The sequence below is a fragment of the Tursiops truncatus genome, chromosome 15 (genome assembly GCF_011762595.2).
Source record: "Tursiops truncatus isolate mTurTru1 chromosome 15, mTurTru1.mat.Y, whole genome shotgun sequence".
Classification (NCBI taxonomy): domain Eukaryota; kingdom Metazoa; phylum Chordata; class Mammalia; order Artiodactyla; family Delphinidae; genus Tursiops; species Tursiops truncatus.
Window position 1 is genome coordinate 81,707,700 of NC_047048.1, and position 25,252 is coordinate 81,732,951.

Below are 25,252 nucleotides of genomic sequence, written 5' to 3' on the forward strand. Positions count from 1 at the left end.
AGCAACGAAGACCCAACACAGCCAAAACTAAATAAGTAAATAAATTTATTAAAAAAAAAGGTTACTGTAATATTGAAGTTTCTTAAGGAGAATCCTAGGTTTCACTTTTTATGAGTGTAACACAATTTCCTTAGTTTTTACATTTTTCAAAGATCATGATCAAGAGGACTTTATCCAAGTACATTCAGTACACCTCACTTAGCTGAAGTACATTCAGTACAGCTCACTACAGCGTGGCCGAGGAGCAGCCAAAAGTCATGTTCCTTTCACTGGTTACAGCACCTTTTGCACATTCTACACTTAGGCTCCCTAGTCTTGACTGTCCTGTTTATACTCTTACCTTAGACTCTCTGTTAACCCTGTTCTGATGTCCAGCCCATCACAGGCCAGAGTGAAGGGCAAGGGCTGCGAGCGGTGGCCACAGTGAAGGCCTGGACAGGAACACCGCAGAGAACAAGTACGGGAAGGTAACAGCAGGGATCTGGGATTGCCCGAACCTCAGGGCACACCGTTCTCCCTGTGCAGTGGGTCAGTCCCGAGAGACCTTGCTTGTGGGTCATATTAAGGTGGCATGTAATGGATGTTGATAATCAGAACACCAGAGTACTCAGGAAAGGCTGTGTGGTATTCCAGTATGAAGTGTTAGTGGAGATAGGAAAGTGTGTCGGAGCTTTGAAAAAAGATGTGCATTTGAAAAGATATTTGTAAAAAAGAGTGAGTCAGCCATGCTCTTTGGCCAGCGATTGTATATTGCACACCTCATTTTCCAGTGATACTGGGGTACGTTTGCACTGTAAACTCTGCACAGATAAATCAGTAAGACTCTGAGGGATTTGTTGTCTAAGATGGGCTGTACTGAACTGGAAACTCCTGTAGAGAGCACAAAGACAATTCAGTGTCAACCAATTTATAAATAGATAAAATTAATTATTTACCCTCTAGACTCTTAGTTCCATCCATGGGCCCCTGAATAGACAGACGTCCAGGAAAGTAGTCATGTTTCCAACATTTTGAGCATCCTGAAGGAAGTAACAAATTTACTCACGATAAGGGCACCCAGTCTCACTAAAATGTCCGCTTTGCTTTAGGCTAGAACTCTGTCCCCTCATTGTGGAATACTGGTTATCATAAGCTGATGACAGAGTGCTGGTGTGTCTCTGATTAGTTTCAAAAAAGTGGAGCAGTGACTTCATTATGACATTGTAAATGCAGTTTAGTAGAGAACAGTCTTTTGACAGAGGCATGAAAGCAAAGCCAGAGAATGCGAGAGCACAGTGGTGATGAGAGGATTGGAAACCACTGTCTTAAACCACGAGATGAAGAGTGAGTGGCTCTGGGAAGTGGGGCAGAAGAGAAGACAGCGGGTTGAGGATTAAAGAGGGTTTCCTCTCTCTGTGCTGCCCAGGGAGATTTCTGGGGGGAGCATGATTCCAGAGGGCTTTGAATGTTGGAAGGGAAGAGGGGGCATACTCCTCAACCAGTGGAAAGCTGCAGATTAGTTCCCAGAATGTGAGGTAGCAAAGCATGAAGTCCTGGTCTCAGCTTAATTGGGTAGAAAAGGCGAACATGTGGGGAGAACTCTGTATCAGTAGTGTCCGCTGATAGAATAAGATCCCCAGTAAGATGAGAGTGTGAAATAGCATTCTAGTAGGAGCTGCGGCGTGAGGAGGTGTCGTGCAGCACGTGTTCTCCAGGTAGGGTGCCTGGACCGGCGGCAGCAGCTGGGAACAGGTTAGAAATACGTGTTCTCAGCCCCACCTGTTGAATCAGAAACTGGAGGTGGGACCCTGCCACCTGTGTTTTGACAAGCACTCCAGGTGGGTCTGATGCACGCTGAAGCTGGAGACCCCCTCATGAGAGTCAGACTAGTGGCAGGTTCAGAGTCAGATGAAGCCCGGGGAGGTGTGACATACTGAGATGTGAGTAGGGCAGGGGGACCGAGAGGGATGTGGCAGCCTCCTAGGCCCAACATGGTAAGAGGAGACTTGGGTAACGACAGGAGAATACCTGCGTGCGGGGGTGTGGCCAGAACCATGTGCACACCTGTTGGACCAGCAGGGAAGCCTGTTGTTGGATCATATCAGTAAACTGAGAGAACCAGGCTGTGGACTTGAATTGATTGTTTTTTACTTGGGAAATAGGCTTTTTTTTTTGTAGCAGGTTTTTGGTCCGAGGAATATCGTGATGGTGAGTAGGGTGTTTAGGGGGAGATTAAATTTGTAGCGTTTTAGGGCTCTGCAGGGCAGCTTGTCTGAGAGAGAGGCCGGGAGGAGGCGGGGAGATCTAGCTGGAGAGGCTTAGGTGTTGGGGGGTGGGGTGAGCTGAGATTGTGGTCATGTGAACAAGGAGAGGGACATTTTAAAGATAAAATTCTGAGATTAAAAAAATAATAAAGCGTGTGTCGAGTTGCTTGTTAGACTTTTATTCATGTGCTCTGTTGCCATTATTATGATGCAGATGAAAATGATCTGTGACCAGGTTCTCATAAGAAGCTTTTATGCTGCATTTAATCAAGTCATCTCTCTGAGGGGGTGTGTGTGTGTGTGTGTGTGTGTGTGTGTGTGTGTGTGTGTGTGTTAAGCGGCATATATTCTGCATTTCTTCTGAAGAAAGTCTGATCTTATTGATCCAGTGTTTTATGACCATGAAGCCCCTTTCCTAACAGGATCACGCTTTCGCAGTCTGCAGTATAGCAGAAATTGTATGACAAAGCATTAATGCTGGTGAGTGGTGGGTGACCTGGTCTCCCGGCCGTCTCCTGGTAACAGGCTTCTTTTTAGTGTAGTATCAGCAATACATTTTAAAAGTAGGATAGATGGTTCATTTAAGAGGATTTTATCATCAGTGTCTCTGGTATTCAAGTGAAATAAGTTAATGGGAAGCTCTTTTATAGCCTGTCATGGAAAAAAGTACATAATTTCTGTCACAATTTGCATGTATGCAGCCGAAAGAACAAACGTTTAACAACATTTATTCTGTCATGTTCTCGTAAAGTTCCAGCTAATAGAGTATAACAAATTGAATTCAACATGAGATGATCGTAGCTGAGAAATACAAACTTTTGGACATGAGTTGGGGGCTGTGTTAGTTCAGCAGGGTGCAGATGCTGAGGCCCAGCGAGGGTTTATGAAATTTCACAAAGCCTGGGTGCCACTTGACATCCTCCCTCTCGCACGCTGATTGGGGAGCCCACAAGAAAGGAGCTGAGCTGAGATTGTGGTCATGTGAACAAGGAGAGGGACATTTTAAAGATAAAATTCTGAGATTAAAAAAATAATAAAGCGTGTGTCGAGGTGCTTGTTAGACTTTTATTCATTTGCTCTGTTGCCATTATTATGATGCAGATGAACATGATCTGTGACCTGCTCAGGTTCTCATAAGAAGCTTTTATGCTGCATTTAATCAAGTCATTTCTCTGAGGGGTGTGTGTGTGTGTGTGTGTGTGTGTGTGTGTGTGTGTGTGTGTGTTAAGCGGCATATATTCTGCATTTCTTCTGAAGAAAGTCTGATCTTATTGATCCAGTGTTTTATGACCATGAAGGCCCATGAAGGCAAACGCCTTCTTTTCCACCTACTGCTCTAGGTGGAAGGAGAGTTGCTGCAGAAGTTCACCAGCGGCCACCATTTTCACTCAGCTTAAAGTTTTCACCTTGCCAGTCTCACCAGTGCATCGGGCATCTGCGTTTCTGTTTCATGAGTCCCAGCCTTTGCAGAGGGGTATTTGACCCGCCGCCTCTGCTGTCTCCAGTGCTCCTGTAAGGTGATTTGTTACCACCAGTACCCACTTCTTTGTGTGCTTACATTCTTGTTGAGCCTCGAGGTCTAAATGTCAGTTACATCCTCTTGAGGGTCGTCTAGCTCTGCACTGTGGCGACTTGGCAGGCAGCCTGCTCTAGGCCTGGAGTTGGACTGATGCCACCTTCAAGGTCCAAGGGTGGCAGGGGGTCTCAGACAGCGCCCTTCTCCAGAGGTGGAGCAAGAGGTTGCAGGGTGGTTTGGTTAGCAGAGCACAGGGAACCCCAGTCCCCTCCCTGTAAGGGACACATGCGCGTGCACGTGTGCTTCTGTCTCCACCCGAGGCCTGGGTACATACGGGACTCAAGACTTGGTTTGTGTGAGGTTGCTTTCTGTTTCACACTGCACATTCTCCCACGAAGGGGACCACACAGAGCCACCAGTGCCTTCACTTGAATTATTAACACGAGCATTTTCCTCCTGGAGGGGCCTGCGAGGCAGCTTGATGTAGAATAACGGTGGTCAGACCTTTTGGTCTCGGGGCCCCTTTACACTCTTAGAAATCAAAGACCAAAAGAGCTTTTTTTGATTTGTGGGTTGTATCAATATTTATCGTATTGCAAATTAAACTGAGAAATTTAAAAAGTATTCCTTTAATAACAACTTTAATAAATACAGTTATATGCAAACAGTAACATTTGTAGTGGAAAATAACTTTTCAAAAAAATTATGGCTTTATTCAATATGTTTTGCAAATCTCCTTGATTTCTGGCTAAATAGAAGACAGGCTGGATTCTCTCAATTGCTTTTGCATTTCAGTCTGTTATAATGTGTTGTTTTGGTGAATATATATGAAGTAAAACCACCTTTACCACAGATATGTATTGGAAAGGGAAAGGGTATTTTTAATAGCCTTTTCAGATAATTATAGACATTATTCTTTGACACTATACCAAAACTTGACAAGTGACACTTTCTTAAAGTTTAATACAGTGTAGAATCTGACACCCTGTCAGTGAACCGTTTGAACTTTGTTTCACTAAAATGCATTGGTTTCTCTTACACTTGATGGCTTTGGTAATATTATGCTAGCTGAGTTATACAGATCTTCCAGCTGTTGACATCTCATTATACAGTATCAGAAAAGTACATTCGTTACTGTTCCCACTGATCTCATTGGAAAAGTCCTTAAATCTTCAGGAAACTGTGAAGCTCTTGGTGGCAGAAAGAGGTTTTCCAATATTCTAACTTTTGTTTGAATGCCTGGTTTTTGTCACCGGCAACAACTATAAGTTGTTTTCCTTAAAGTGACAGGCTCACTTCATTCATTTTTCAGGAAAATATCTGCTGTATACCCAGGTGTGAATAACCATAGTTTTTCTGTCGGTTGTTCTTTCAAGTACATGGTTCCATGAGAAAGCGTCCAGTTGAGCTCACAACCCAAACAGTTGCACAGGTGCTTTTCCCAAGGCAGCAGAAATGCTTGATGTGTACTTGTCATTTCATTGTACAGAGTGCTAAGATGCATTGTCAGGGGTTGGAATTTAGTAAAGTCTGCACTCAGGCACTAGCAGTTTCACCCACCTTTGCTTTTGTGCCGATCATCACTTCGAATGTCAGTGCAGTGGAAAAAGCATGTAACATGTAACGTCTTGGTATTATGAGCAGTTTTGATTTTATGGACCGCCTGAGGGGTGGGTCTCGGGGTCTGGGAGTAACACTTCGAGAACCTGTGGTGTGGAAGTCGGACTGTGGACACAAAGCCCATGTGGAGCTCTGGTTCCGTCAGTTAATACGCTGTCCATGGGACTCGAGGGAGGCTACCAAGCCCTGTCTTCTCATCTAGAACATAAAGACATGGCCATCTTTATGATTGTTGTGAGAACTGATGGGAGAACTAAGGAAAATATTCCTTCTTTGGTGCCTAGTCCGTACTAGGCCCTAGTAAAAGTTACTTTCCTTTTTTGGGACATTGCGAAGGCATTGGGGATGGGAGTGTGGGGCGAGGTAGAGAGAAAAAGGAAGGGTCAGTTTGCTTTAGAACGTGCCTGCAACCCAAGCCCTTCTTTCTGGCTCACACCCCCTGGAGGAAGGGGGAGAAGAGTGGAAAGGGAACAGCAGGTCTTCCTGGGGCTCTTTATGTGGGGTTGTCTTAGGGTCTCTGGACCCATCCATTCTCTGTGTGTGATCCAGTGTCACTGGAGCTGAAGAGCCAACTTCTCTGAAAATTAACCGTGTCTTCCGATTGCTCTCATCTCCTGGGCATTGGGCTCGTTACAGATAAGACGGAGGGGGGTGTTTGTATTTCTCTTCCTCATCATGGGTGGTTCTGTAAGATACGTGATGGTGGGTCTGCGGTGCGTGCAGGATGTGACCCCGTCGCGAATTGGAGTGTCCATTGTGGCTGAAGGGGTGCTGACTGCACGTGGCTCCTGGTCGAAGTTTTGCTGCTTCCCAGCACAGTGACCTTGAGCAGGTCCCTTCACTTTGTCGAGTCCCTTCACGATTCCTTTATGAGCTAGGGCTTAGGGTAGGTGCCCTGCATCTGCTGCAGGGGGTGGTTGATTGTGAGGCTTTAAGCACCTGGGAAGTTCTAAGTGGTGTTCAAGGGCAAGAGAACACTGACGAGTGCCCAGCAGCAGAGGTGCTGGTGGAGAAGGACAGGACCTGCACTGTCAGAGGACAGAGAGCCAGCCCCTCATGGTGGCCACGAGCATTGGCTTTCCAGTCAGACCCCCTGCGTTGGAGTGTCCACTCCTCCGCGGTGTGACCTTGGGCAGGTTAGTCAACCTTTCTGCGCTTCAGTTTTTTCATCGGAAAACAGCCATCAAAATAACTTCCACAACATTACCTGCCTTTGAGGTAATGATAAAGCTGAAGTGCAGAGCCGAGCTTCTGGCCCAAGGGAGACGCTCAGTCCCAGGGAGCTCTTACCAAGGTCAGGGCTACAGCGGGCTTTTCCTGGGTATGGAAAAGTTAGTTCTCAGGGAACTTAGTGAGATGTGTGGTTTAGTCAAAGGCTTGTAGCAAAACCTGTATTTGAAAGCAGCTGTCATTTAATGGGGTAGGGTGGTAAGTCCTAGGGCAGCCGGTCAGAACGGGACGACACCTCGCTCAGCGCAGTGGCTGTGCTCAGTCAGGGAGCCCTTATGTGAGACTCCCCTAGGTGCTTAGGGAGAAAAAGGGTGTAAGCTGGTGGTGTCTTCTCCATGCCCTGAGGGTGCTGGTTCTGAAAATTCCCTAACATTCTTGGCAAAATTGCATTTGAAGCATTACTTTGATGACCTTGACGTGGGAAATAGGACAGAGAGAAGCTAAAACAGTTCCTCAGATGTCTTGGATTACTCTGTTTTAGTTCCTGAAGAGATCACTTGCACGTGTCTTCTTGAGCAAAACAGGCACAGGTGATTCTACCTGGTTGACCTGGATGTAAGGCCCGTAGCAGATGTTTGGTCAGGTGTGCCCTAGCGGCAGATCAGTGGGCTGGGAATCAGAAGACCTGGGTCCTGAGCCCCAGTCCTGGCTCTGCCACTACCTGCAGGTGGACCTTGGGGAAGTCCCTTCAGTTTCCTGGACCTCAGGTTTGAGACCTGGTCATCCTGAAGGCCTGGGGCTTCTGAAGGCTCAGACAGAGTCCTGGTAAACTGCTTTACAACCAAACTACAAGTAATTAACGTAACAAATGGCTGCTGGTAACCGAGCTCTGACCCTCCTAATGAAATATTTTCTTTCTCAGTGATGTTACAGCCTTTCGATTATGATCCCAATGAGAAAAGTAAACACAAGTTTATGGTTCAGTCTATGTTTGCTCCAACTGACACTTCTGATATGGAAGCAGTAGTAAGTACTGAATGCTTCTTATTTTTTTCAGTAATTAAAAGAAATGATTAGGTGCAGAATTGTGGGTGCATGCATTTCAAAATGTGTCAAAATTGATTTTAAAGGGGAATGGTGCCTTCAGGGAGGTTTGTGCTTTGACTGCCTTCATGGTTTTTCTAAAACTTTGATTTTAACGTTTCATGTAACTTTTTAGAACACTCTTCTTTTCTGACTTTTATATCTGGTTGCCTTCAGCAGTTCCTTCTTCTGGTGGATTGTGTCTTGAATGGTCTGAGGATTCTCTCCCTTCACCCCCCTCCCATTCCCCCCACAGAAAAGGACAGTTTTCACTATAGAGAACCTTCCTACCACATCTTCCCCATCTTCCAGAACCCAGAGGGATGGGAGAGAGTTGAATACTAAATATCCTTCAACCCTTTAGGCATTTTTTTTTTCATGCTTGGTTCTGGTAAGCATGATTCTGGGTTTTTTGTTGTTGTTGTTGTTTTCCCCAAGTTTCCTTCATTTTTTTTTTCCCCTGCTTAAATACATGTTTAACTCTGTCTCTTAATTTTGGTAAAAATAAGATGACTTCATTTTCATAAAATAAATAATTGATATATTACAGTTGGCCCTTCATTTCTGTGGGTTCTGCATCTGTGGATGTGGGCCAGCGGTCCTAGCATTTTATGTGAGGGACTTGAGATTTTGGTAGCCGTGGGGGCGGGGCCCTGCAATCAATCCCTCGTATTGATTTTTCTAGAAGAAGATTATAATGGCAGTTCTTCCCCAAGGTTTCACTTGAATAAATCAGCAGGCATCCTGGTGCTGTGAGTGTGTATCACAATATACGGATAAACCTTAAAAAAATCCACAGCACCAGTGAGGACAGACTGTGTAGCCCTCACAGTTTGGGAAAGAAGGGCAGGACTGCCGCAAGGTTTTCACTGCTTTGCAGTTCGCCAGCTGAAACTAAGAGACTGAAGTCATCCGAGGAATGGCTGCAAATTTGAGTTAGCTGGGATGCACACTGTACCGCTGCTTCTCTTTCACAGTTGTATACTAGGTGCTGTTTTCATGCACAGCCTACCTTCGTGTCCCCGTGCCACCACACAGCTGCTGCTTTTCATCTCGGAAAAGCATAACCGACCACCTTCACGCATGTTTAACTTCTGGGTAGGAAATGAAGGGTAAGCTAGATATTTGGGGGTTTCAGAGAGATCAGGGAGAGTAGGCTTCCTTTAAGATTCCTTCGAAGAGGAATGACTGTTGAGACATTCGCTACTTTTATTTCCTGGAACATGATGTGTCACTTCATGTTACTTTGTGTGACCAAGGAAATGTATGGCAAATGCAGAATGTGGAATATCCAGGAATATAATCTGTTTGGCTTCTGCTGCATGGCTTGGTGAGAAGAGCATGGGCTTGGGTGCCTTGGGTGTGAAGCTGAGTTCTGCCTCTTACTAACATTGTGGCCTGGGGCGATGTTCATTAACTCTCTTGAGGGTTTGGTCACGTGTAAAATGGGGATGAACACCTAGTTCACGTGGCTGTGGTGGGATTAACTGTGCTGTGTATGTAGAACTTGGCGTAGTGTCTGGCATCTGGCAGCTGTTTTATCTGAGCACTGTTATAGGCCAGGCACTCTATATACAATAAAGGTGAATTTTGCTTCCATGATAACTTTTATAACAGTTAAAAATTTTTTATATGAAATGTACATTGTTGGAAATTTTGGAAATATACAAATGAGCAAAAATAAAACTAAGTGACCTGTAATTTGTTTATACTAAACCCAACCACTGTTAATGAGAGCCTTGTGCTTTTTCTTTACTTTAAAATATTTTTCTTTATATTGTGATATACAGAAAGTTGAAAAAATAGTAGTGCCTACTCATCTAACCTTTACTAAGATGCACCGTTTAACATTTTGCCACGTTTGCTTCGTTGCTGTCATAAACTTCCTTTTTTGCTGAACTACTTGGCTGTAAGACACAGACTTCATGACCCTTCGCCACCTGTAACTGCTTCAGACAAGGACAGCCTCGTACATAGCCACAGTCCCATTGTCACAGCTAAGAAGCTTAACATTAATTCAGTAATGTTTGATAGAGAAACCCATACCCATGGTCACCATTTTCCAGTTGGTCCAGAAATGGCCTTTAGGTTTTCTTCTCCTGGAGCACCCTCACCCTTTTTACAGTCCAGGCCAGTTGACTTGCAGAATGTCCCACATTCTGGATTTGTCCAATTATTTCCTCATGATTAAATTCAGGTTAAATGTTTTTGCTTTCTTTTTTTTTTATTTTGGCAAGAATATTCCCTAGGTGGTGTCATGTATGATGCACCATATTAGAAGGCGTTTAATGCCGTGTTGTCCCTCTTTTGGTGACACTAAGTTTGATTACTTGGTTAAGATGGTGAATGCCAACTCTCCCCAGTGTCAAAGCACATTTTCCCCTTGTGGTTAATAGGTAATCTGTGATACTCAGAGTGATCAGATACTTGGAGACCACATGAACATCCTGCTTGCCGGCGAGCAGTCTTTCACTTGGTGATTTTTGGCACCCAGAGATGATCCTTGCCTGATGTTCTTTTGACACACGCACGCAGGCACACGTACACTGTGTGTGTGTGCGCGCGCGCGTGCAGAGGAACAGACTTAAGATATTGCTTGTAGTTTCTTCACTTAACATCCTGCGAATTTCCCCCATGCAATTAAACACTCCTCAGTATCCCTTGAATGGCATGCTATTCCATTGACTGTACCTGCCATGGTTTATTTGGTGGTTCCCTATTGTTCAACACAAAGATTATTTCCCATTTTTGGCTCTTGGTACTGTGTTGCTCTCGCTGCCTCCTGCATGGTTCTGGGGTGAGGGTGGGGGAGTTCGTTCCTTTTTCTGTATTGCAGCCTTCCTGCTATGCTGGTCTGTAATGATCAGAACACCTGGGATTCCTGTCCTCCACTGCCCAGAGGAGGAGGAGTAAGCCAGAAGTGCATCGTCCCAGGACATGGATTTAGTCAGGGAGATATTACTACCAGCACACTGAGGCAGTGGGGGGCAGCCCAGACAGTGGCGATCACAGGGAGTGGCCTGCCAGTTCTTGTGCCCTGTTGGTAGTTGGCAGTGTTCTAAAACCACTCCCGGATAGCACATGCTACTCTCTCTTAAGAAGGACGTGCCCTGTGAAGTAAGTTGTGTTTTCTTAAGGAGAGCCCAGATGTCCTTAGGCCATCCAGTTGTAGTTTAGAAGATTCCTCTTGGGTCAGCGGTGGTCTTCTCTGTCCCGTGTGCTTCCCGCAGACTGGCGACAGGAGGAGCGCTGGTGGGCTCTGAGGGGTCCGGCAGCAAGACTGGGGTCTGTGAAGAAGAGTATATATTCAGGAGAGCTAGTGCGTTTAATCTTGTCATGTTAAAAGTATTGAAATCTCAGCAGACTTAAGTTCTTTATTTGATATACATCAGGCCTTTCTCATTAAGAGTATTTTTCTGAAATTGTCAGTTATAGGAAGAAAATTATTCTTCCAGCAGCTTTATAATATCCTGATTATTAAATTTAAATTGTTTTAGTGGAAGGAGGCAAAACCGGAAGACCTTATGGATTCAAAACTTAGATGTGTGTTTGAATTGCCAGCAGAAAATGATAAACCAGTAAGTATGTTTCTAGTTAACAGTAATTGATGTTGCAAGCTGATGCTTATTTGCATACCGTCTCCCGCAAAACCAAGATTTAAGTTGGCAAATTATTTTCCTTCTTCTGATGTATGAAGAAAAAAATAAGCTGAAGTTAACAAGTAAGTGGGCCTTCATGAAATCTACCTTTGAGAGACTTGCAGAAAGACAGCTAATTGAAACATTTTTTCCCTTTGAAAAGTGCAACCTGTTGGCTGTTGAAATGTCATAAATTCCAAAGAGCTTCTGTGACTTGGCAAAGTTATAGGTTGCTATTTAACGGTGGGTAAGACCAAAACGGAATAATTTGCCGCTTATCGTGGTGCTTGGTGGACAGGTGGTGGTGAGCTCTAAGGTTCTGTTGTTCTACAGAGTGCCGCCTGTAGGCTTCCCCGTCTACACTTTCCCTCAGCACCACCTCTCTACCCCTTGAACCCCACCCACCTCTTCAGTCAAAATATGCTTTTAGATTAGGATTTCTCAACCTCAGCACTATTAACACTTGGGCTGGATAATTCTTTGCCGTGGGGGCAGTCCTGTGCCTTGTAGGATGTGTAGCGGTATCCTTGACCTCTGCCCACTAGATACCGGTAGCACCCCCTAGTTGTGACAACCAAAAATGTCTCCGGATATTGCCAAATGTGCCCTTGCTGGGGCAGAATGATTCCCTGTTGAGAATCACCCCCTTTGCTTTTCGAGCGGGTGAGGGCAAGGAGCGACTTCCTCCAAGCTGTCAGCTCTCTCTTCTCTGTGTGAAACCCAAGGGATAAGCCTGTCGTGGCCCTGGCTCGTGAACAGTTGGAGAGAGAAGATTGTATCAGTAATGCTAATGTGGACCTCCCTTCAACCTAGTCAAAAAACTTATAATAAATTGTATTAAAAACACAGTTTAAAACACATGTAGAACATTCAGCCACCCTGGCTGTTAACAGCTGGAGGTGGGAGATAGAAATGCTCACCTCCTCAACATTGTCCATAGCCGTCTCCAGGAATGCTGATGCTTCGTGTCGAAACCACGTAGCATTTTTTTTCTGCTCAGTAATTGACCACTATCGTTATCCTGTTGGTTTGAATGGCACTGGTCTTTTTTTCTTTTTTTCCTTCCCATTCCCATTCCAGTCCTGGGAAGGTCAGTTGTGGACGCTGTGAGATCTGTGTTCTGGCCCTAGCTCTGTGCTAGGTGATTAGCTCTGTAAGGTGGGGCCTTGCCTTTCAGGGCCTCACTCTTCTCACTTGGGAGAGACGAAGGGTAGAGCTCCTAGTTTTCAGTTTGCTGCATGGAACCCCCAGGGCAACGATCCCCAGTTATTTTATTTTCCCGACACACCTGAGTGCTTCCATGCCCTCTCCCCACTTACTGATTCATCCCCCGCCGGTCTCCAGAGTGTGTCACAGCACAGTCTTGGCCGAGGAAATGGAGGAATGTGGTGCTTCCCCAGACTGAAATATTGTAGACACTGAGTTTACTGCACCTTCCTTCCATCTTCATGAAATAAATCGCCCTCTGTGTTACGTCCCCTCTGGCCGCCTTCCGAGACCCCCACTCAGCCAGCCCTGGGGGTGTTCAGACCTTCGTGGTGACAGTAATTTGTGGATGGTAATTCCTGAGCTTGCAGTTACAGTGTGCTAATTTCTGCATGGCAGGACTTTGATAGTGCAGTATGCACGGCCCCTCCTCTCTTGCTTTGACGTGTTAGTCTCAGCCGAACTTCATCATTTGCCCTTATCCATGATTTCTGGAGCGCAGTTGCTTTAGATTATTAAGATACTAGATAAAGTAATCCATATTAAAAGTAAATGTGACATTTTACAGTGTGGATGAAACGCTACCACGTGTGGTGTTTGCTGAGAACTACTTTTTACTTTGCATTAAAAAGTCCATTACTACATAGTTGGTGACACTTGGGCTTTCATTTATTTCTGAACAGCATGATGTAGAAATAAATAAAATTATATCCACAACTGCATCAAAGACAGAAACACCAACAGTGTCTAAAGCTCTGAGTTCTTCTTTGGATGACACTGAAGTTAAGAAGGTGATGGAAGAATGTAAGCGGCTGCAGAGTGAAGTTCAGAGGCTGCGGGAAGAGAACAAGCAGTTCAAGGTAACAGCGTTTCATTTTCTGATCATCTGCAGGGAACAGGGGCTTTTTCGCCGTGATCTTGGGTGGGGAGGTTGATGGACCCCAGCATCTGTAGAGTTGTCTTATATTCGCACAATATAAACCCTTGTCACCTCCTATAAAAGCAACAAACAAACAATCCATTAGCGTAAACTGAAATTCAGTTCTGAGACTAAAAATGAAACAGCAATGGCTGTCTTGAATTCACGTGTTCAAACCCCACTCCATCCCCACTGGATGAGAATCTTTTTTAAGTGGGTAAATACTGACCTGTATTCTGTTTTAACACAGCATAATTCTGTTTCATGAGGATCCTAAATAGGTCTAGGCAGTAGGGTCTCATCCTGCTGTTAACGCGGTGAGGAGACTGGAGGTGGGAAGCTGTCGCCGTACATGGGTGGAAATTACAGGGAACCAGAGTCTCCAGCTTGTGGCCATTGACCCGGCGGTTGGCATTGGAGGGAAGCAGGTGCATTTCGCTTGGTCTTGGAGGCCTGCAGTGTTGTGGAAATGACCAGCCAAACCTGGGCTCGCTGTGAATCTTTTTTAGTCACGGCGGCTCCCAGGCCTCTGTTCGCAAAACCCCTTTAAGGCCCCCTCCAGTGTTAAAAGTATGTCTGTTTCATACGCAGTATTAAAGAGAGCATTTCTGAACGTCTGATCGTAGGGTCTTTCGTTGCAGCTTAAATCTCGAGGCCGATCTGTTCTCTGCATCGTGATCATGTCCCCCAACCACATGATAGGCTTTTTTCACTGCGTAGCGCCAGGTGCACGTCATAAATTCGTGGCAGTTGACTTTCCTTCTCTTATTCTAGCAAGGTAGTAGATACAGGAGGGCTGACAGAGTTTGGGAAATGGCATCATCTTCTTTCTTGGCAGTAATCTTGATTTGACTTCCTTTAGTAAGGAGTAAATTATGAAGCTGACACGCTACCTTTTGGCTAAAAATCTAAGATACGCCTAGAGGTTCTCCTTGAATGTATTGCTCTTCAGAAACAGACTTCTGTGCCATTTAAAGTGATAAATAGGTAGAAATAGCTTCTGTATAAACCCAATAAAATAAATGCTGTATTGCTGTGCCCATTTTTTTTTAAAGTTAATCGAATAGCACCAGTCATTTATCACTGCGCAGTCGTATTGGCCGTGCCCCGTGAGCAGAGCGTCTTTTAAAATATTATCGGGCGAATCTTGACATTAGAAGATTCTTTATCTTGCCAAACACTGATTTCTTGTTTTGTGTTGTTTCCTCCTGTCACTTGGCCAGCACATTTCCTAAGGCCCTACCTTGTACCCCGCTCTGTGGATACAGACACGGGCAGTCCCTGCCCTTAAGATAAGCTCCCTTGTTAACCAGGGTAGCCGGGGAGGCCCCGACACGAATACTGATACCGAGTGTGATGAGCGGTTCCACCGAGGTGGCCATGAGTGTCACGGAAAGTCTGCTCGGTGGGTTGATGCCTCTTGTCTTCAAGACCCGCTAGGCACTTGCTGAATGTGAATGGACTGAAGCAGAAGAAGAGAAGGTGCAGCTGCTGTGTGGGCGTCAGGGATGAGTCGAGGGGTAACTAGCCGGGGTAGGAAAGCCTTGGTGTGCGCCCCGTTTGGGGACGTGGAGAAAGCAAAAGTTTCTGTTCGTACAGGTCTGTGTGTGCGGGGGAAAATGGCCAAGTTATCTTCACGCGTATGAGAAAGAGAGTCATTTCCTTGGTGGGAATTCCATGCGTTAAGTAGAAAATATTTGAGATGCATGTATCAAGCTCATTTTAATATTACACACATCACAGTTTTGATCCAGCAGTCTACCTGTAACTCATCAGATATCAACTGTATACAGAGCTCTACCTTTGAAAACTTCCAGGTCCCCCACTTGGTCGTTTCTTGTGATTCTTTTCTCTGAAGAGTTTTTTTCTGTAAATCATGGGGAACCAGGGAGTCCCCTGCTTAGATGTGTGGTATAAAAAGGTACCCAGCAGCACTGTGTAGGATGGATGGGAGAAAAGAGGGGCTCCCGGCAGTATTTTTGTGGTGGCCTCAAGCCAGTCTCTTCTTCTGTGTAGGCTTGTTTCTCCATTTGCAAAACGAGGAGGTTGGACCTCATCATGTGATCGAGTCTGGGCATCACCACCTCCCCGCCGCGTCCCCCAAGCTGTACAGTTGACTGCTGCTCTGGTGCCTTGGACTGTCTTTGAAACGTGTGTTTGCTCCCGTAGGAAGAAGATGGACTTCGGATGAGGAAGGCAGCGCAGAGCAACAGCCCCGTTCCCGTGTTAGCTGCGGCTGGGAAGGAGGAGGGCCTCAGCACCCGGCTACTCGCGCTGGTGGTTTTGTTCTTTATCGTCGGTGTAATCATAGGGAAGATCGCCTTGTAGAGGCAGCAGGCAAAGGATGGTAAATTGGATTGATGGCTCCGCCATGTCATGGGATTTAAGTGTATCATAACCGCGTGTAAAAAGAAGTTAACGTATGATGACATCTCACAGGTCTTGCCTTTAAATGACCCCTCCCTGCGCGTGTGTGCTGCCGCACGCGTGCACACACACATAGAACATAAAATAACAATCTTTTAGAAAGTTTAACACGTATAGTAAATGATCGGGGGAAAAGAATGATCCTTATTAATGACAAGGGAAACCATGTAAACGAGACTGGCATGTTGTACATGTCATTTTAAACACTTGTAGCCTTGGTCCATGTTGCTAATCACCTCTCTTCCAACACGACACTCTTCCTTGCCTGTTGGTGCTGGCCCTCGGGGAGCTGGAGCCCAGCGCGGTGGAGAGTGCATCCCCCCCAAGGCGTCCTCCCCGCACTGCTCGCTCCCTCCGGGCTGCTCCTCCATGTCTGCCCCGGCCATCAGTTCCCTGGGACTGATGGAGAGAGTCTGAGGCCGAGAAGAACGGCGCGTGGCAGCATCGGCTATGCTGGGAGGTGTATGTTGCCCGAGTGACCCAATACTCTGGAAATAGAAGTCAGTGAAGGCTTTGTTCTCTTAAAGGGACCAAGCTAGATAACCATTGGTTCATGTCATGAGATTGAATTGTTATTCAGAGATGTTTAATGCATATTTAACTTATTTAATGTATTTCATCTCATGTTTTCTTGTCACAAGATTATAATTAACTCTGTGGCCTAAAATCACCTGTGCTACCTAACTCTGCTGGGTGAAGCTGGCATTGCTGCTGGAGGTTCTGGGCTGTACACACAGATGGAGGTGCGGCTCGTTGGAACGCTGGAAAACGGCTGCCGGGAAGTGCTTTTCTGTGCAAATAAGTAACGACTCTCGTAGGGAGGGGAGTGCTTAGCAGTGGCGGTCGGCTCTAGGCCACGCTCTCTGGGGAAGGGCAGCCGATCTCTGTGCTGTTCTTTCTTTCTCCACTCCTCAGCCACCACTCACGCTTCAGCACACGTGCCCCAGCGTGGCCCTGACCTTCCCCGTGTGGCCCTAGCTGGGGATCAGGGCATGTGAGTCAGGCAGCAGAGGCGTGAGCAGAGAGGAAACCGGCTCGGTGGGGTTGGGAGGGGGTGGGAGAGAAACGTCAGATAATCCGTCAAGTAGTGATCGAGAGTTTGTGAATTAATTTTATGCCATAAAAGACCAATCCAATTCTGTTCGACTATGTAGCATCTTTAAAAGAAAAAAAAATTAAAATAAAGCCCCCAAATTAAGAGTTCTTTTGTCATTTTGTCACTTGTGCTAAATGGCGGGGGGAGGGAGACATTATTTTTATCATTATTATTTTGTCATTGGAAGGTTGATTTAAAAATGAACCCTATCGATGAGAAATATAACATGTTTACTGTACATCCTGAGAACTCGCGGTAAACGTTGACTAGACCTCGTTCTCGACCACACACCCATGGCGTGAAGCTATGGAAGGCCGGCTGCCCGGTTATAACTTACTCTCCAGTCTGTATTCCGTGTGGACCCAGGTACTTAGGAAAAGGAGTGAGAAGACTGAGCTGGGAAGCCTGTGCTTCCTGCTGTTTTCTCCAAGTGGAGTGAAACCTATCTGAGTGTAGGAGTTGCAACGAATTGCTCTTCATGTGGCTTCTAACACCTCATGACCTTGAAAGGAGAGTGATGGGGGGGTGCCTCAAATAGTGCCTGGGGGTGCAGTACAGTCCCATTCCTCTAGAGCAGGAGTTGGTAGACGTTTTCTTAAAGGATGTTGCCGTGTGTACCATTGAAACTTTATTCACAAGAACAGCTGCTGGGATTTGGCCCGTGAGGCTGGAGTTTGCTGGCGCCCGTGGTCGAGTGACCAGGTTCTCAAAAAGCGTACCTGGGACACTTGTGTCTTAGGTCTTTGGAAGTGACTAAGTGTTTCGTGTGCATCTAGAAGGAATTCAGCTTCTCCGAGGATGGTGGCATTTTGTGTGTAGCTAAAAATCAAAATCTAAAATCCAAAGTTGTCTCTTAAAACTAATCATCCTGTGAAACCTCTTTCTGTTTTCGGGGCTAGGACTTGGTGAGCACCTGTTGAGCTTTTTGACTGAGTGGAAAAAGGGAACATCTCCCCCCCGCCCCAGGGAGAGGAGGAGAGTGGTGATGGGCAGAGCGGACACCATGCCAGTGACCCTGGTCAGTGAAGTGTGTGTCAGGGAGGAGAACGTGTGTGGAGCAGGCACTGCTCTGGTTCAGGGACCATTTTAAGAGCCACAGACACTCAAGATCTCGAACCTGGAGAAGCACGCACTTTTTTTTTTTTTAATTTTATTTATTTTTGAACGTTTTGGGTTTTCGTTGCTGCGCGCGGGCTGTTTTTAGTTGCGGCGAGCAGGGGCTACTCTTCGTTGTGGTGTGTGTGCTGCTTCTCATTGCTGTGGCTTCTCTAGTTGCAGAGCATGGGTTTAGGCACGCGGGCTTCAGTAGTTAATGGCTCGTGGGCTCCGTAGTTGTGGCGCAGGGGTTTAGTTGCTCCGTGGCATGTGGGATCTTCCCGGACCAGGGCTCGAACCTGTGTCCCCTGCATTGGCAGGCGGATTCTTAATCACTGCGTCACCAGGGAAGTCCCAAGCATGCACATTTTGGGTGTCTTTTCTGGAAAATGAGAGTAAAGCAGGTAGATTGGATGTGCGGTCCTGCCCCGTGGTCTGTTCTGTCCTGAGAGGGTGAGAGTCAAGTCACTGGAATAAACTGGCTTAGAGCGAGCCAGGCTGAAGCTGGTTAGGGTGCTGGCCGGGAAGGGAGCCTGGGCGGGTGCAGTCAGGTGCCTGCTCCGGTGCCTGCTGCCCTGGTTACTGGCTCACGGCACCTCTGAGAGTGGTGCCCTTGTTTTAGAAATACCCGCCACCGGGCTCGCAGATACGGGAGAGATGCAAGCAGTAACAGAGTCCTGTAAATTTTTATTGATTGAATTTAAAAATTGGTAATTTAAGCTCCCTCGGCACCTTACAAAATACCTGAAAGACCAGCAGGCTGTGTTATTTGTAGGTATGAGGACCCGGCTTTCATTTTTTTTCTCCTCCTAGTTTGCATGTTTTCCTTCTCTAGTCTTCTAAACTGCTGGCACCAGTGCTAATAAATACTGATAAAATCAAAATTGATTTTTACCAGTGGACAGTTTATGTCTAGAGAGACGGCTTATACCTACATAACACAGAAGGGGGAAAAATGAAGAACCTCCAGTGATCCGTGAAAACCTAAAAGCTTTCAAAGAAACCCCAGGAACAGAATTGCTATTGGAAGATACCAGTACTGGACTTGCAGGCTGTGTTGAGTCAGATACAACTGAATGAGGTGATAGCCCAGAGCTAAATGGCCGTTCAGATTAATTTGAAAGCAAGCTGTGTGTGTATATGTAGCATATGTACCACATGTAAGTAGCTTAACGTTTTTCAAACGGTGCCTATATTTTTTGCACACAAAAATCTTTGTATTTGCCAACTCAGAATCCACACCACAATAGAATGCCTTTTGTCATCTTCAGCTCCTTCTTCAAAGAACTGGCCCAATTACAAGTTTCTGGTTGTGGGTTGTTTGTGAAATTCTTGATTAAAAGAAAACAAGAAAAGAAAAACGAGCAAGGTGGGACTTGGGCTCGGAAGTCACCTTGAACACTTGAGCAACGTTTAACCTCCGAGACCTTGGCAGGTGGAGAGGCCGCTGCTCCCCCTGCTGGTGATGGCCGTTCACTGACTCGCGTCTCGCTGGGGCCCTGGGGCGGGAGCGGCCTCTTCCTGTTGAGACAGTCGGGCTAGAGCAGGAGGAGCTTTAAGTAATACATGGAATTATCAGAGTTCCCACTCTGAGGAGGCCTGGCTCAGTGAAGCTTGGGCCGAGGTTGCTGCTGCCGAGAGATGAGCGGGAATGGGGTTGTATTTAGAAAGTCCCCTGCACGGTAGACGGAAGACTCCAGCTCAGGGCACGCAGATCCGATAAGACCCGAAAGGGCGGCTTGGGACCACGTGTGCCCCACGAGAAGCGGGGTCCCTCAGGGTTCCTGGCCCGATTGGGTTTGGAGAAAACTTATTAGTCTTTTTAAAAGCCTTCCTCAGCCAGAGCTGCTTTGACAGTAACCTCTTAGAGAGAGTCGCTGTTGTTAGGACGCCCTCCCACCCCGTGCAGAGCATCCGATAGGTTCACTCACTGGCTTAATGCTCACGACGACTGTGATGGGGATGGGGGCGTGAGGGCTCTAGTTTTGCACGTGAGGAAATGCAGCCTCCGGGAGGTTAAACGGGGCGGCTTGTTAGTACCTCTCATTTGGAATGAAGTCAGTCTCTGGCAAGCCTGCTGCGAGGGCCTAAATCGCCAGGACGCTGTTTCAACCACAAAAACCAGTCAGAGGAGCGGCGAGAAAGGCCTCGGTGAATTCACAGGGGCTGATCTCAGCAGCACTGATCTTCGTCCACCTTCCAGGTGTTTGCCTTCGTCCCTTCTGCAGTGATTTTAAAGATAAAGTAGACAGAATCAGGACTCTCCTTCAGATGCTTTGTATTTTGCTTTTTGAAACTAAGCACACTTCAGGCAGTGAAGAAATGTGTGTTTTCCATTTTCTCACTGCCTGAAGATCTCTGCATGATGCTCCTGGGGAATGAGTTTGGGGGCTTGAGAAAGAAAATTACTAGCTTGTCTCAGCGAGGTGATAATGAGAAGGCTTTCCAGGGAGGCTTTACGAAACTTGTGAATTAAATGGGAAGCGAAGGCAGTTCATTAAAATTGGTGTCACAGAAGTGGCCTGCTGAGGTTCACAGCAGCCGAGCCGCTGGTCTCAGACCTCTCCCCCGAGTTAGCGCTGTGCTTCTCCGGGAAATCACCGGGGGGAGCCAGTAATAGCAGACCCCGATGAGGCACATCGGCGGACAGGCAGACTGGACAGGCTGTGAACGTGGATCTCCAGCGAGATTCACAGACCCTTTTCCTCCTGCGTCTGAATCTCACCAGCCGCGTACTTAGCACGCAAGGCTTGGCCTCCAGGACCAGGAGTTGGGGTACACAAGGCCCTACACCCCCGTGCCGACGACACAGACCCCACTCTTGTTAGCTACGGCCCCGCCACTGAAAAGCGAGGTGTCCTTCTCATTGTCATCACAGAGGTATTCTGAAACATTTAGAAGACGTGAGCACACACAAACAGTTGTGTGTAAGAGTTAAAAGTGAAACCAGTAGAGGTGGATGAGAAGTTGTCTCAGTATAATTACTTCAGGTTTTCTTCTTAGTGCAAATAATCATCAGAAAATGCCTGCATCCAATCAGTAGGGAAGGAAAAAAGAACTAGCAACAAGGATACAGCTGTTATCTAACATGCCATATATATTTGCAATTATGATACCTTGGAATGTTGCCACAATATGGATTGCTTTGATTGAAAGATGTCAGTTGAATAAAACAGTACCGTGGGATAATAGTTTTCTGCTGCTAAGTAAATGCTAATGTTTGTTTTTAAACCAGGAAACATTGATCCTGTGACAATACCGTATTACAGTTACTTTCTTATACCGCAGGGTTGATGTGTATTTAATCATCTGGCTCGGGGTGGGTGGGTGCAGGGCTGATGCTCGCTCCCCCGTCCTGCTCACCTCTGCATCCTGAACGGCAGGAGCTCCGCCCGGCTCCCGCAGGTGCAGCTGCGGCCCCGGAGGGTTTCGTCTCACTGATAGCCAGCGCCGAGTCTGGCCGAAACAGAACAGGTTACTTTTTGTTTGTTTGTTTCCTTCAGCAACTGCCAACTAGGGGAGACAAATCAGATACCTTAACCCGATTTCATTAAGGCTTAGTGCTAACAAGAATGCATAGCTTTTTGTGATCTAGGATGATAAATTAGCATGCATGTTTCTCACATCAGCTCGACGGTTTTCCATGTAATACGAAGAGGTCTGGTTCTTTTTATGAACTGGCTGCCTGCATTCCCATCTGTCTTTTGTATTTTATTTATTTTTTAATTTTTATTATTTTTTTTGCGGTACGCGGGCCTCTCACTGTTGTGGCCGCTCCCGTTGCGGAGCACAGGCTCCGGACGCGCAGGCTCAGCGGCCATGGCTCACGGGCCCAGCCGCTCCGCGGCATGTGGGATCTTCCCGGACCGGGGCACGAACCCGTGTGCCCTGCATCGGCAGGCGGACTCTCAACCACTGCGCCACCAGGGAAGCCCTGTCTTTTGTATTTTAGAAGTAACTTAAATTCAGCTGTTAACCTCTAGTGCAGCATTCATTTAAAAATACTTTTTTCCCCTTGATAATTTTCTTTGGATTCAAAGGTCAGAGTTTACTGTCTGTCCTACTGAGACCATGTGTATGTACAAGAACTGCTGCTTGCTTTTCACCACTCCCTCATTCAGCAAACGTTGATCAATTTACCTTCTCTGTGTCTGATCCCGAATGAGATGCTGGGAAATTACTCAGTGGGAAAGAGTGTGTTTTTGTGTTTTTCATTCGTAAGCAGCCTCAGTAAGGTGCCTCACGCTCCTACCTAGAAAAACGCAAAATACATTTGGTTCTCCTTTCTCTTGCTAGTGTTTCGTGTTTTTTTTAAAGACAGTTTGTAAACTGCTGCCATTTGGAACTTCTTTAGGAAACTCAAAACGATCTATTTTTATTTAAATGCTCCCTTCACCTCCTCTCAACAGTTTTGAGTAAAGAAGTAGTTTCAGTCACACGTGCTGTTCTTTCCATGCTTTGTGTCTCACCCCCTGTCACTCCCTGTCCTGGAAAGAGATCTCTGTGGTTTGTGGTCAGGGTTTTTATTCTGCCTTCAGTATATGTTAACGTTTTGCGATTGAGTATTTTAAGAGATGTCTTAGAATGCTTTCGTTTTCATAATTTTTCTTTTACATATTTTAAGTTGTATGCCCTGTTTTGACATGGAATTCCTTTAAAAAGCTGGTGTAGGAAAGGACTCTTTACCATCGTACGTGTTGGTTATCTGATGTGTAATGAATTCACGGTTTTATGGCTGATTTTCTGTTCTCCGGAGGGAAGGAGGTGTATTCCTGCAGCGGCCAGCTCGAGAGAGCCGTTCACAGCATGTTCTCACATGTTCCGTGTCAGCCTGATGAAACCTGCCCTGCTGAGGCATGAACTTCTGTACTAGCCATCTCCATATTATGTTCAATAAATTCTGTGCTCTGAATGTGTTTAAAGGATGCTTCAGTGTACGATTATTTTGAACAGATGGCCTATGAGCAGTTTAGCTGTGCTTCAGAGAAGATGGTGCAGCCCTCTCTCACCACTTCTTAGGAACATGAAATTGGTTTAAGAGAACAATCAGATATTTTGTGCCCCAAGACAGACTTATGGGATGACTTAGGTCAACCTTCTCATTTTACTGATGGGGAACCTTTTGCCCAGAGAGCTTCAGCATGGGGGCCAGACCTGCATCCCCGTGTTTTCCTACTGGGGGAGGCGTTTGTCATTGATTTACTGATTGCTCACTGGTGTCCAGTTGCCTCCAAGCCTGCAAGGTGGGGTGGTGATGGTCTTTAAGCGGTGGCTGATAGGCTCCATCTTCTGATGTTATCTTTTTAAAACATTCCTGAAAACATTTTAACCTCTTTGGGGAAAGTTACACATGCCAACAGTAAGACTTCATACAAGACCAAAGGATAGACAGCTCCAGGTCAGTGCCCCCCCAGGCCCAGGCCCGCTCCCCTCTCCAGGGGCTCCTGTGCCCCATTCTTGTTGGACTCTCTCTGCACCTGTGTACGCAGAGCCCTCGTGTGTCCTTGCGCACAAGCGGCAGCCCACACGCCCTGCCCCATCCTGAGTGCTGCGTGTGGACTTTGTGATGCATCTTGGAGATCGTTTCATGGCCACAACACATCTGAATGGTTCTGTAGTTCTCCTCTGGGTGATGTGCCCATCACTTCCTTAACCAGCCCTCTGTGAGGTGCACCTAAGTCATTTCTGGTCTCGCTGCTGCAAACACAGCCACAGCAGACTCCCCTGTAAATGAGACAGTTCCTGGAAGAGAAACAGGAAAGGGCGCCTGCATGTAAAATTGGTCATGTGACTCCACATCGTCTTCCAGAGGACGTGGCCGCACATGGTCCCAGCACTGCCTCCTTCCCTGTTCCTTCACCAGCATGTTGCATCGTCCACCTTTTTGATCTTTGCTCATCTGAAAAGCGCATTTGATTTCCCAGCTTTAATTTGGGGTTCCTTTACATGAGGTTGAGAAGCTTTTCATACGGTAAAGGATCTGCAGGGACATTAAAAGGCCACACAAAGGGCTGATGACGGAGAGCAAAGATGAAGATTCTGAGGACACACATTTATGAATGTGCAAATAGGAATCTAGACAGGATTTTACTAATAGGAAAATCACGTGCAGCAAAGGGTACAGAAGTGGATTGGGCAGGGGGAGGAAATCGCCCTTTGTGGCCAACGAATTGAGCTTGGACCGTTGACCTGCACTAGCAGCCTCACTACTGCACCAGTCCGAACATCTTTTGTCACATTCCTGGGGTCCTTTGACTATGGAGTCCACAGAGGATGTGAATGGGGTGGGATGTTTCAGCCTCCCAGTCCAGGGAGCTTCTGTAAGAGGGACTGAAAATGGTGGTAATCCTTAAAGGGTTAAAATCCAAGCTGTGAAACAGAGGCCTTTTCAAACAACAAAAGGTGCCGTTCTGAGGAAATAACCACACCAATTTGCCATTAGCTTTCGTTAGTGCATTAGAAGACAAACCTCCCTGAGAATCTGCCAGGGTCCTGTAACGGGAGTGACGTGCCCCGTCAGAAACTGAGAATACCCTCGGAAATTGTACTCGGAGTCTAGACTTCCTTTTTTTTTTCAAGTAGAACTTCTGTTTCTTAGCGATGTTTGACTGCTAAGGTCACATCAAAGAAGCAGAGAAACAGCAAAACTTTGGAGAAATACAAAATTAATGTTATGGACTTTTGCAAAAATATACTTTCATGCTATTTCAAAAACGTTAGGAAAGTGTGTATGCAAGGCAGGACTCTATTTTTAAAGACAAACCAAGACCGACCGTTATATTTTAAGCCCCTCCTTGCGGTCACATTGCCAGTCCTAAACGTGATTCCAAAACATAGAAGTATCTTCCCTTAGTAAAGATGAAACCATCAAAGAATAGCTGTCCAGGCCCTGCGGCCCTGTCATACTTCGGGTATTTCCCTTCAGTCTCAGACCTTGAGGATAAGCCCACTTTGCAGAGTGAAGATGTTATCTTCTCTCTTCATCTGGCACTGCCTGCTCTACGGCACCGTCCCTACCCCACCACCCCTGTCCCCCCAACTCTCTGTCCCTTTACTGGAGTAAGAGCAATTTGAAGGGACGTTCTAGGTTTTGTCACTGGATTTGGTCGTGTGGTATTTTTAATTTTGTTTTTTAACTGAAGCATTTCGTGTACATGGTATAAAAAGCCAAATAGTTCTAATAGGCTCATAATGAAACCCAGCAGACCCCCATCACTCCCAGCTTCCGTTGCCTAGAGG

At 46.3% G+C, this 25,252-nt stretch overlaps 1 protein-coding gene across 3 annotated transcripts in view; it reads left to right on the forward strand.

Moving 5' to 3' along the window:
- VAPB (VAMP associated protein B and C) overlaps positions 1–17,025 on the forward strand; it is a 45,530-nt gene extending 28,505 nt beyond the window's left edge. For all 3 annotated transcript variants that reach the window (XM_019943984.3, XM_004319658.3, XM_019943983.2), the window contains exons 3-6: positions 7,472–7,575; positions 11,130–11,210; positions 13,160–13,336; positions 15,565–17,025. In XM_019943984.3, the coding sequence (XP_019799543.1) occupies positions 7,472–7,575; positions 11,130–11,210; positions 13,160–13,336; positions 15,565–15,723 (521 nt within the window). In that variant the 3' untranslated portion in view covers positions 15,724–17,025. The remainder of the gene's footprint in view (positions 1–7,471; positions 7,576–11,129; positions 11,211–13,159; positions 13,337–15,564) is intronic.
- Positions 17,026–25,252: the final 8,227 nt, after the last annotated feature.